This window comes from Drosophila yakuba, chromosome X (genome assembly GCF_016746365.2).
Source record: "Drosophila yakuba strain Tai18E2 chromosome X, Prin_Dyak_Tai18E2_2.1, whole genome shotgun sequence".
NCBI classification, from domain to species: Eukaryota; Metazoa; Arthropoda; class Insecta; order Diptera; family Drosophilidae; genus Drosophila; species Drosophila yakuba.
The window spans coordinates 4483694-4496376 of NC_052526.2; the positions used below are offsets into that span (position 1 = coordinate 4483694).

General features: G+C 41.3%; 1 protein-coding gene across 8 annotated transcripts in view; it reads left to right on the forward strand.

Annotated features, from left to right (window-relative positions):
• Positions 1 to 12683, forward strand: part of LOC6524261 (fasciclin-2) — a 64518-nt gene that overhangs the window by 40787 nt on the left and 11048 nt on the right. For 4 of the 8 annotated variants that reach the window (XM_015190085.3, XM_039372863.1, XM_015190087.3 and 1 more), the window contains exons 3-5: positions 2208 to 2379; positions 2527 to 2571; positions 7340 to 7503. In XM_015190085.3, coding sequence (XP_015045571.1) covers positions 2208 to 2379; positions 2527 to 2571; positions 7340 to 7503 — 381 coding nt within the window. The remainder of the gene's footprint in view (positions 1 to 2207; positions 2380 to 2526; positions 2572 to 7339; positions 7504 to 12683) is intronic. The other 4 variants (XM_002100088.4, XM_015190086.3, XM_039372865.1 and 1 more) reach the window with 1 other exon arrangement.

A 12683-nucleotide genomic window follows, 5' to 3' on the forward strand; every position in this document is an offset into this window, starting at 1 on the left:
CTCCCAGTTGGTGGGAGTTTGCCACTCGCCCTCAGCTTTTCATTATTATTCACTTTTTATTTGTGTTTTTTGCGGCGCTTTTCTTTGTTTTTGTTGCCGGGATAGTTGGTGGCGCCATTTTGTTGCCTTGCATTAATTGCAATGCAAAAAGGCAACGTCGCATAAATTTCTCATATTTAATTTCGCCCGAGCTGCAGATGGAAACGGAGACACGGGCGTTGGGGCAGCAACGAAAAAAGAAGAGAAGCTGGGGGTAGTTTAATGCACTCTGTTGCATGCCCCCTCCTTACCGTTCACCCATTCGCCCGCTCACCCCTTCTGCACCCACGCCCCTCAGCGGCTTCGTTTACATTAAATTATTTATGCACTCGACTGTGTGCGCCACTTGCGGCTTGACAAAAAGAAAAAAAAACCGGAGTGATCACAGCTGCCACTGTCAGTGGAGGGTACGCAGCGCGCAAAACCCAACTGAATACAACCCGCTCAGTTTTTTTTGCCTTTGCGCCACTTTAATCTTGACCACACACACATTAAGTTGGCCAACAAATGTGCAGACACTTGGCTATTAGGCAGCGGGCACAACTTGAACTTGGCCAAAAGGCTAAGCAGTTATTCTTGGCTCCATTCCCCACCACCAGTCAGCCACCCGAAATGCCATCCTGCCAAGTCAACTGAGACTGTCCAATAAAATGGCAAAGAAAATGGGCAGAAAGGCTTTTAATTGTAATGGGCACGATGGCGAAAATGAAAATGAAACTGTAAGGCAAAAACATTGGAACTTCTTGCCTTTCAGAGGATAGTCTGGTTAGTCCTTGGCATCCAAGGATCGGCAGCTTCTCTATCCATATAGCAGCCCACGACCTCGTAACAAAGGGTTTCATGAGCGTTTAATTGTCGGTAATTAGCTAGATGAACAATGGCCAACTTTTAGTCGCCATGGAGCAAGTTTCAAAGGGAGAGCAAAAAGAGCAGCTGGCGCAGAAAATGGGTAACTAGCCTATATAAGTAAAGGATATGGAGTGCTTTTCTAGGATAAAACAGATGCACTTCCCCCATTGGTGGAAGAAAGGGTGGAGTTCGGGATAAAAGATATTTTTTAATAATAATAATATTAAACTGTCAACCGTTTTGTGTTCCCATCCGCATTTCCCTCAACAACTCGACAACATTTTCAAAAGAGGAAAATAATGATTTTTAATTGTTACAGTATTTCACATAAAATGCAATCAACGGACAAGTTGTCGTTAAAATGTTAACAAGCTTCACATGAAAGCAACCAATAAGCGTTCACGGGAAGAAAATAATAAAAATAATTTAAATGGCTTTAATGGCAATATTAAATAAAGTTTTATGCAGAAGCTCACAATAAATTTCAATGAGTGCTGCACACATTTTTAATTGAGCTTCCGTTTAGAACAAGTTTTATATCACTTTATTATTTTCACTTACATGGACACAGTTAGCTTTCAAATTTAATTTGAACATTTTAAATGAACGTGTTTCTGGCGTGTTTCACTGACGTGCATTTGAATGGCATAAGTCATGTTGAAATATTGATTTCCAAATGCCCCCCATTAATAAACTTTCATTTCACAATTTTCCACCGGAAAGTGGAAATTGCAGTTTTATTAAATTCTTGATGTAATAACTTCAATGGCAAGTGCGCTCGCCTAATTTCAATCACATTTCTATAAAACGTCGATTCTATTTCACTTGGAATTTCGTTGGAATAATTTTATTTAATTGAGACACCCACACACTCCCGTCGATATTCGTGCATAATGAGTGGGGGCGAAAATTACAAAGGTCCCCAGCTGGCACACACTCCCACTTCCCACCGCCCGCCCCCAAAACGACGCCCTTTGTGAGCGTCCACAGCAAAGGCAATTAAAATGAATTTAAAATTTACTCGCCTGTGCAAATGAGTCACACGGATAAAGAGCAGATAAAATGAAAACAAAGACCGATGACCACAGCACTCAATCAAGAGAAAAACGCCATTTCAGATGAGTTTTTCTGCGTTTTCCATCCTAGCTTTTGAATAATCTTCTTAAAATGGGCGGTAGCTTCATTTTCCGATATACATTTGCCGTATTAAATACCTAAAATACATTCAACAGAATTCAAATAATTATTAACTTTTTCATGCTTTTCTCCGAGTGCAACGTTGCTAATTACCCACTATATTTACATTAATTTTCTTTCAGATCTGACCAGTGCGCAGTCTCCCATCCTGGAGATTTATCCCAAACAAGAAGTCCAGCGCAAGCCAGTTGGCAAGCCCCTGATCCTCACCTGTCGACCCACTGTTCCCGAGCCGTCCCTGGTTGCCGATCTGCAATGGAAGGATAACCGGAACAACACCATTCTGCCCAAGCCGTAAGTATTGAATCTAATGACCCCAGGGTTCTCTCCTAACCTCCGGTTATTGGTGACTGATCCGTGTACACACAAACACGAACACAAAACACATACCAATGAATATACACCACAACACTCACTTCTCTATCGTATATCGTATTGTAGGAATTACGATCCACTGTATGATTCCAAGGGCAATAGAAAGAAAGAGTAAGTGACGCGAACGTCTATATTAAAAAAAAAAGCAGTAAATCCGTAAATCAGTAACAGCAACTGCAAGAGTATACTACAGTAACCAGTAATTTAACTCCAACAGTAATCAGTAAATGCAACTGCAACCAGCATTAGAAATGGACAACTGCGACCTGCGACTGCGAAACTGAGACAGTAACCGCTTGTTAACCTTGTTAACTTGTTAACTTAAACAGCCGTTTTTATCGGAAACCTGTAAAGATACTTTACGCTTTCTTGTGACATTGTCATCAAATGTTCAAGCACCAAAATTTGGCAAATCCTCTGACAACAACTTCCCACGAAACTTTTTAAAGTCCCAATGGACTCTAACCGACTGCTGCAAGGACATTGTTAAGTAGCTGGTAATTTTGACGACCACTTGCGCTATTTGCCGGTAAATCGACTGCGACTGAAATACCAAAGTTCCAGACTTCTAGCTTTGCCTCTGCCCCTCTTCCCTGCGTCCTCATTGTGGTTGTTTTTGGCATGATTAATTGTTTGATTTGTTCTTGATTGTTGTTAACTCATCTCGCTGCATTTTGCCCAGGCCCGGTTTTTCACGGGCCTAACCTAAGAGTAGCATTTGGCATTTGGCATTTTCCATTTTCCATTCGACATTGACACAAAAGCACTCACACACACGTCCATTTCCTCATGCAATATCCCTATTAGTTTTGTACTAACAATTCTTCATCTTGAGCATTCATTTTAAATTATTTGAGTGCCAGAAGATAAAAGAAACGTTTAGGTTTGGTTTTTCTATCAATACGGTTATAACTTGATTAAAAATGTTAACAAATTTTCGTACTACATAGATTGCTGCGCAATGAAAGAATTATTCTTCCCAGTCTGACACTTTTAACAAACATGAACAACTAAAGGCTGCTGCAAGTAATTACATATTTTTAACTTGTCAAACTTTTTAGAGCTTTCGCTTAACTCTGCTCATATTCATCAGCTTGTCGTTCCATAAAAATGCAAGATAAATTAAAAGCAAATTTCATGAGCAGGTAAATTAAAAGCCAACGAACTTTTCACATACAAAATAAACTGAAACAAAATTTCTCCTCTGCAAAATCAAGTGAAATCCTTTACTTGACAACAAAAAAGGACGAAATTGCAATAAAGGAAAATGAAAATGCTGCAGAAAAACGCGCAAGGAAATGTGAAAGGCAAATTCCAATGGAAATTCTTAGGTCAAATATTCAGATCGAAATCAAAACTCCCAGTTTTGTGTGTGTATGTGTGTGGCAGTGGCTGTGGCTGTGTGTGCGTGTGAAAAGCGAAATCGTGTTAATTAATTTGCCTGCAGACTGACCAGAGTGGGAAATCCATAGTATAACACGGAAAATAAAAGAAAAGGACCCTCGGTCCCTCGAAAGCGATTCACACCTGACCCCCGTTTAAGCCGTGAAAGGGTTCAAGGGGCTTTTGCCGGACGGGACATTTTTCGCCCGTCCATTGCGTGCCAATTAGCCCCGTTTCCTCTTCAAACTTAGACTAGTGAAAATTTGTGTTTCGGCTTCGGTTCAGTTTAGATGGGGTTTTTTTTTTCAGCACATTATTTATTATTTAACGTTTTTTGTTTCGTACATCCTTGCAAAAAGGTATCATAGCTTGTCTAGAAGCTGGTACAACTGATTTCAAGAAATTATCAATTTTTAAATCTTTCTTTTTCCCTTTTTATTTTGGTCTCTGCATATATATATTTTTTTTCCGAATTCCTCTATTACTCTAGGCCATTTCATTCATCATTTCTGCTTTGGCAAAGCCAGTTTTAATTATGATTGCGGCAACCCTGGCTGTATACCCGACTTTTCAATTCCATTCACGCAAAAGTGAATGCAGTTTTTCATTGCAAACGATGCTGTGGCAACACTGGCTCGTTGGGCAAACCCCTTTTGCTTTTGCCTGCTCTACCCCGTTTTCCATCGCTCTTCCTTCAGTTTCCTGACCTCTCCGCCAACTGCCGATTGTATTGTGTTGGTTTGGTTTGGTTTGGTATTGCGGCTCCTTTTCCCTACTCTGTGGCCAGTATGTTGTTGTTCCTGGCCAGTTTGCTGGTGCTGGTGCTGTTGGTTTTGTTTTTTGGGGCCGGACCCTACACCCACCCATCCACATTACGCATGCTATGCAGTGCATACTTGCAGGCGCGAAATGTAATTAAGCTGCCAAAAACCAACCGACAAGCCGGCCTCTTTCTGCCATCCGCGCCTCGAAAACGAATGAAAATGGTAGGACCCGGACCCGGACCCATGGTTCCGTTTATACTCGAGCCAAGTTAATTAAAACGATTAAGTTCGGCATAGTTCTACGGCCGGGCATTGTTCACATTTTTGGGCATGGCCTTCTGGCGGGGGCAGTGGTGGGGGCTTGGCTTTCCCATTTTTTGTGCCTATTTTTGATTTTTGGTCAGCATCTTTCGGGTGCAGGGAGCGGGCACAATTCCAGCAAGACTGGTGCCAACAGAATGCATCTGTGTGCATCTCAATGGGAAAGCTATGCTTCGCTGGCTAATTACGCTGATGAGCGGGGAAATTTTAAACTGTCGAAAACGCGCTTTACCGATGATCGCATTTGGAAATGCCAGCACATTTTCCTGAATTTTTCTGAAAATGGAATGGATACACCCGTCTAAACACATTCATGAAAACCCCATGGAACAACGCGCTTTCTCCGCCGCGACCTTCATTCATTCGCGTATTCAATAACAGTGAAAACAGCAATAACAACAGGAAAGCAGCGACATCTTTATTCGCATCCAAGGGGGCCAAAAGAAATGCAATAAAAAGTAGAAATTGCTATATGGCGCGGGTCCCCAAAGGCGCCAACTCTCCAGAGAGACAATAAACAAAAAAAAAGTGATTTTTACGTATGCGTAACGGTTTGCTTATCCCTATTCTTTTCCATTTTCCTTCTATTTTTCCGCTTTCAATGCTCGTTTTCTTTTTCTCCCTCGTTTTTCAATGTGCCCGGTGCTTGGCGCAATATTAAAAATCCAACGCAAATATGCAGCGAAATTTTTGCACAATGTCTTCAGAGCCCCTCTTCCGTGGGGGGAGTACGCCCTCCACTCACATTTTCCACCCACTGCTGCGGTTTTCCTGCGAGGCGTCGTACTTTTTTCTGCGTCAACAACTTTGGTTAGCATAATTTTGGGCTCGACAGTGACGGCTTTCCATGCGCACAAGTCAGTTCAAGTTACATATATTTTGTGTTTTTTAAATCCATTATTATGTGGGCGGGCTGACATTGATTGTGAAAAATCAGCGCTTGCTAAGTTTAAAGTCTGGATTACAAGGTGGAAACAATTTTTCATTGGCATAGAAGGCACTTGGTGCTATTTTTGCGAACAAGACTGTGCAGCAACCAAAAACCGTGCAGCGTTCACCGAATATTTTTTCTGTTTTTGCATTTTTGCAAACAATTACGAATCGCAAATCGAACGCAGGTTGTGCCTGAGCTCACACAAACAGGGAAATGCAAACAAACACTCGCACACATGTGCAATGTGCAATATATAAAACCAATTACAGTCGTAAAAACAAAAGATGCAAAAAACAAAAGTCGAGCGACTGTCAAAAATTGAAATCCACCGCCGAAAAAAGAAGAAGGCTTTCAATGACTGCCGCTTTTCCAAATATTGTAATTTCTGCTTGAAAAAAAGGAGAAAGGAAAATGCATCTTGCTTTTTGCCTTTACCCATTCCTTTTTTTCTGTATTTGTATTTGTATTTGTATTTTTGCTTGGCAAAGTCGTAACAATAATAATAACCGCCTCTATGTATATTTAGTTTCGGCGCCACGAAGAAAACTTTTTTAATTAATTAGTACGTGAGTAGCACAATGACCAGCAGTTTGAAAATAGTTGGAGTTTTTTGTAATAACTCCCACTATTCGAGGGGAATTGGAAGGGGACCAAAGTAATTTGTTTGCCTTATGCGATTTACTCCTGCTAATTCGCAAATATTCAAAGGAAGAAAACTGAGAGCAGTCATGGAAAACTGCAGACACTTACAAGCGCAAAAGAAAAGCGAATCGTGAGGAAATGGAATTTGACTCGAGGTTTGATTAGCATATTGGTTAAACACGCACATCACTTTATGAATTATTTTAGTGTGTTTAAGGTTGTTATAGTTATGGTCAACTAAGTATCACAGCTACATATTTTACAATCAAAACAGTGAACACTAAATAAATCAATTGTATTCGCAATTGGGGTTGTCAAAGGAGATTCAAGCTTCGATTTGGCCAAGCAACATGAGGAAAAGCTGGTTTTCCACCTCCCCTTTGAAAAGTAGGAACCGCACTTGCTGTTGAATTCAAAGAATTTTCACATTTTCCATTCAAGTCGCCGTGGCAAATTTGCAGAAAATGCGTTCTATATATACATACATACATACGTATGTATGTTTTTAAAGGAAACAGCCATGGGGAAAAATTCTTAACACATTTTGGTGAGGCATGCAAATGAGCAGGGGAACAGAAAAGCAGGGAATTTACTAACAGCAACGGTAATTGTTATAAGCATAATCATAAAACCATCGTAATAAAAATAATAATAATAATTATACCGAGTACCCGTCTACTACTGACACCCATACTCCTATACTCGTAATCGTACAAATGAAATGCATATTATTCCGTTACTAATACACATTCAACCAACTTTCATTGCCCGCCCGCTCTTCCGCCCCTCCCACCACTTGCTTTTCCGGCATTTTCCGTGCTTTCCCGCCGCAAAGGAATGGACGCAACCAGCCGCCGATGTACACGGAAACGCTGCCCGGCGAAAGTTTGGCCCTGATGATTACCTCGCTGTCGGTGGAAATGGGCGGCAAGTACTACTGCACCGCCTCCTATGCAAATACGGAGATCCTCGAGAAGGGCGTCACAATTAAAACTTACGGTAAGTCCCAGTTGCAGTATGTAATAACACTCCAGCGGCAGAGCCACAAATTGTGTTTGGGGATTTTTCTTTTTTTTTAACTTATATATTTATTTGCACATGACCTTTGTGCAAGTGTGTGGCATATCTTAAGATATATGGAAAATTACTCTGTTACATTCATTTTGCAATGCCATGTAAATGTAAGGATGGGAATGCTTATTTCCATTGTCTTTGTTTGGTATTTGTACTATGTGAAAAAGCAACAGTAAAGTTATGTATACTTTAAGCATTAAGAGTAAGAGCACTCCATTAAATTATCAGCTTCCAATTCAAACAGTCTTATTAGATCTACAGTAAGTGGTATTTACGTGATGCGATCTTGACAAATATGCATTGAAGCCACCAATTAAATAAAATAGCAAATCTGTGGCTGGCCAGGTCGCCTTGGTGGCTTGGTGGTTCCGAGCCAAGTACAGTTGTGTTCGGGTGGCCAAAATTTGTCATTGCATGTCCAAGCATGCTTGACTTGTTGTCGCCATCGATTAGGGAGCATCTGAACTCCCCCTCGTCGTCCGGCATGCTGTGAGTAATCGCCATTTGAAAGCGGAAAAGCTCGACGTGATTCCTCTGCTGCATGATTCATTTATCTTGTTAGCAATTTGTGTCCCCTGCACATTGCTCGAGTTCCAGAGTTCCAGAGCGCCCGAATGCCAGAGTTTCCAGTGTTACGGCAGTAAGAAATTACAGTTGCCGGGATTTCATTACATGCGCAGCAGTGTAAGCGAATCTAAAACAAAATGGATGCGTCCAGTACGAAGCAATAGCTGAGGATCTGCCCCTGCCGCCACCCACTTTCTTCACTACAAAAAATCCTACAACAAAAAAATAACACAAAAGTAAAACAGCAACAATACAAAGCAGAACACGTCCGTCAATAAGCAGCTGGAAAAAACACACCCACACACCCACAACCCCATTCACCTGCACACATTTTGCTGGCTCGTTGATTCTCTAGAAACTCTTTCCATGCTCTTTCAGCAAGCGAAAGACCTTGCTCCCGAACCCTTCTCCTGTTTACCACCTGCCTGCAGTCGAGTGCACATAAGTGACGCTGCAGCTCAAAACTTTTACGAGATTGATTTTTCTAAGCAATTTAAAGTTCGTACTCATTGCACACACGGAGCGAAAACCACTGGGCGCTAACAACTGGAACCCACCCCCTGCTCCCACTCTATCTACTCTATCTACTTGCGTCGGATGCACAAACACATTTGGTGGAAGGGTGTATCTGGTCAAGGTAAAGAAGTAGTGGGGCAACAATACTCGTTCTCGTGATATGTGAGAATTTCTGGACTGTTGCAGGAGCACGACAGAAGTACACCGGGAAAATGAATGGAAATGAATTGGATTAGGTAATTGCATTAGGCTAAAACCGATGCCAAACATCTCTCAGTTCTCAGTGCTTTGGCATCGTTACTTTCGCAACTGGTAATTTAACTGCTTAGCCGTTCTGAAATATGTACTTTGATTCCAAATCGATGACATCCCACATTTTTCTAACCGTGCAGTTGCGGCCCTTTATTGGGGTGCAGAGAGTGAGCAAATCGTATTGAGAGGCCGCCCAGGCTGGTGCGTTTGAAATGAAATCAAATATTTTGCCGGGCAACAATTTGTGCCCGGTGATATGGGCACACGGAACTCGAGGACTAGAGGAGTAGTATTTGTAGTGTATGGAAGAAATACGACTGCTAGCAGCACTCCACTCTCGATCGATGTCAGGCTAACTGTTTGACTTGCAATGACTGCCTCGGAATGGAATCTCTCGTCACAATGAGGGGCAGGTAAACAGCAGGTGTGTTGCAATGGGGCAGTGCTGCAGTGCAGTCTCGCATTTGCACACAGTCAGTGTTGACTAAATGCCAGGACATCAGTGTTGATCAGCGCGAGTGCTGCCAAATGCCAAGCAAGAGGTGCAACTTAAAGAGCTCTCCAACTCTGCGGTCGGAATGTTCGTGCTAAGTCGACTTAAGAGCCCCTGCTCCTGGACGAGTTCAAAACCAGGTTGGCCAGCCAGAATTCAAATACAAAGCCCAACAACAGTTAGTTATCAACATCAGCAACGAGTAACTTAAGGGTTTGGGCGAGGATGTGGCCAGGATATGGGGTGGAGAGGGGTTAGAAGTAACTGGCATTGTGTTGACAACTCACAAGTTGCATTTAGTTCAGCAAATAAGCAGACACACTGCAACACAGACATCCAGAGAGCTGGAGGCAAATTGCAAGATTTACTTTTGCTACACTGAAACTCCGCACGTGTAAATCAAACAGTCAAGTAAGTGATCATGCAGTTCGATTATTAGATAACCTCTGTTTGTTAAGGGAATTCTATTCACCTCTTTAGGTTAATTAAATCCATATAGAACTGTTATGCAGATGAGCTTCACTTTCAGTGTAAGAAAACATGGCACACATGAGTGGGAATTCGGAGGGGGAAAAGGAATGGCATATTTACATACCGTTGTTTGTGCCAGTCACAGCTTAATATTTCAATATTTATGCTTTTAATAAATGCATATGCTCAAAACAAACTTCCGCCAGAAAAGCAACAGCATCAACAGACGCAAACTACATCGGTGGTATGGCAGCAGATTAGAATCTACTTCCGTTTTCGAGCGCTTTGAGTTATCTTGTGCAATTGGTTGTTTGTAGCTCGCAATTAGGGGAATTAAAGCGTATTAGCTCAAAGAATGGAGGCAGTGCATTAATTCCATATTTATTTATATATACATATTTGAATTTAATTTGCTATCCGATAATAGTAGACATCCTTTTGCAATGCCGGCCATGTAATTGCCACTAATAACGTTGATTGGAGGCATTAGAGAGTTTTGCACTTGGCAAACATAAATTCTTCGATGCATCTGCCTTGGTTGACCAATTAGCTTGTTTCTGCTTTCGGTGTGCAATGCAGCTTTTGGCATTGTCGGTAACTTAAAGATTCTTAAGCGGAAGTGCTCGTCCTGCTGCCGCACAGTAACAAAACAAACAAGGATTTATAGCATAATATACAGCTATAAAACAAGATCCGGCGAAAATGAAAAATTAGCATAAATAATAATTGGGCTTTAACAATATTGTTGGTATTTAGTATGGTAATGCAAACTTGAAAAAATGTTCTACATGCTGGAAATATGTTTCTTAAAAGATCCAACCACATATAATATCTTTAATCTCTGAAAGTGCAGCAATCTGTTTAATTTTATTATCACTTTGTTGACCGATTTTGTGGACTCGACCTGGTCAGCGGTAATTTGAACCTATTGCCGGTACAGGCCCCAAATCAAATAGCTTCTCCCCTGTCGGTCTCCTTTCGTTCCTTTATCCATTATTTTTTTATACCTTTTTTAATAAGTTTCTGCAGCAACTTTTTCAATAAGTTGTGAGTCATGTTCATTGCTCGCCGGCACCGGTAAAGAAAGCTCAGGATCCAGACTCCTGGACTCCGGGACACAGGCTTGTCCTTGTTCAAACTAATAATGAAATCGTAAACTAGTTCATCTTTTTTCCCTCTCCGTTTGGCTGGATATATATAAATCGGTGTATATATATGTACATATGTATATATCTGTGTGTGCCGGCTGCCCATCAGACGTCAGAAACGAACGCAGCTAGCGAAAAGTGTTTGAACAACAAAGTCTCACACGCTACGACAATGCAGCCAAACAGAAAAGAGCAAGGGGATGAAGAGGAATGGCCAGAGGGGCAGGGGCAGGAAAAATGCTGGAAAAATCCCGGGCAAAGGAGAGAAATGACAGGAGCAGCAAGTTTTTATTTATTTTATATGTTGTGTGGGTGCAAAAAAGGAGTAGAGCGCATTAGGATACAGGACATCCAGAGCCAGACACTGCCAATAAAAACTTTCCGTTATTTTGGCTTTGGCTTTGGCCGGACATCCAATATATATATACATATATATAAAGATTTCGGTTCTATATATATATATATATGTATATACCATATAGATATGTATGTGGAAGCTTGACAGCCGGTGGACAGACATAGATGGCTTGTTATTACACTGATTTATAAATAAAGTGTAAATATTTGAGCCACACACATGCTGGCACTGAAAGGCTGCCAATGATGGTTAACAGCTTTTAGGCCAAGATTGCCATTTCAAATGGAAAATATGATGGCATATTTAAGTGGGCTGTGGAATCCACTTCCACCTGAAAGCCGTTGACAAACGGGTTTTTCTAGCCCGAAAAGAAGCAAAACTTAGTCAAGATTTGGAGTATAAAATATAAAATGAAATTTAACTGACAGGTAGATTTCATGTTTTGATTAACATGTTATTTGAAATACCTCGAGTGGCACTTTCAGAGGATTATCTGTACAGTGATATGTGATATTTTTAAAATTTTGATGAAAGTAGATCTATAAATAAATCGTGGTCCAGTGCCATTCCCAAATGCAATGCTATCGATTGAGGGCATTAAATTGTAAATTTAGTGAAAAAGCTTATGCGTGTTTATAGTGCTTTATCAATTTTTAGGCTGCCAACTAAATTCCCAGTCCATCTCCCACTGCCTTTTGGAATACGACTGCACCAGCAATTTACCTTCGGGATTTCCTTTAATTTGCCTTTCAGGCCTTTTGACTATTTTCTACATTTAAGGTACTCTTTCGCTTCACGCCTTGACTTGCATTGCAGTTGGTTGGTAGTCTGAGCTTTGATTTTCCAACACCTGGTACTCTTCAATAGACCGATTTTCCAAGGAGGACGACCGTTTATCTGCTCCTTGTTGCTTTTATTACTGGCACTCAGTGCCGCACAGTCTTTGCAAGTATTTGATCTAGGAATTTGACTTTTGCAATGCACGACGTTACACTTTTTCTGTTGCTCTTTCCCCTTTTTCCATTTCCAAGTCATCTCGCCAGTGCAGATTTATTGGCAGCCAGGCAGGGACGTCCATCTGCCCCCCCATTTTCCAACTCGTTAGTGACCCTCTGGAAAAGAGAGGGAGAATGCCGCGCACATGTCTTGGACTTTGCACTTGAAGCTTGAATTGCTTTCATGTGCCCGACAGTTTGTTTAAAATTATATTACGTATTCGCCACGTACAGCTTCGCTTGGATTGTCAACATGACCAGAAAAATAGCGTCCGGCTTGGCTTGCATTTTTCCGAGCATCTCTT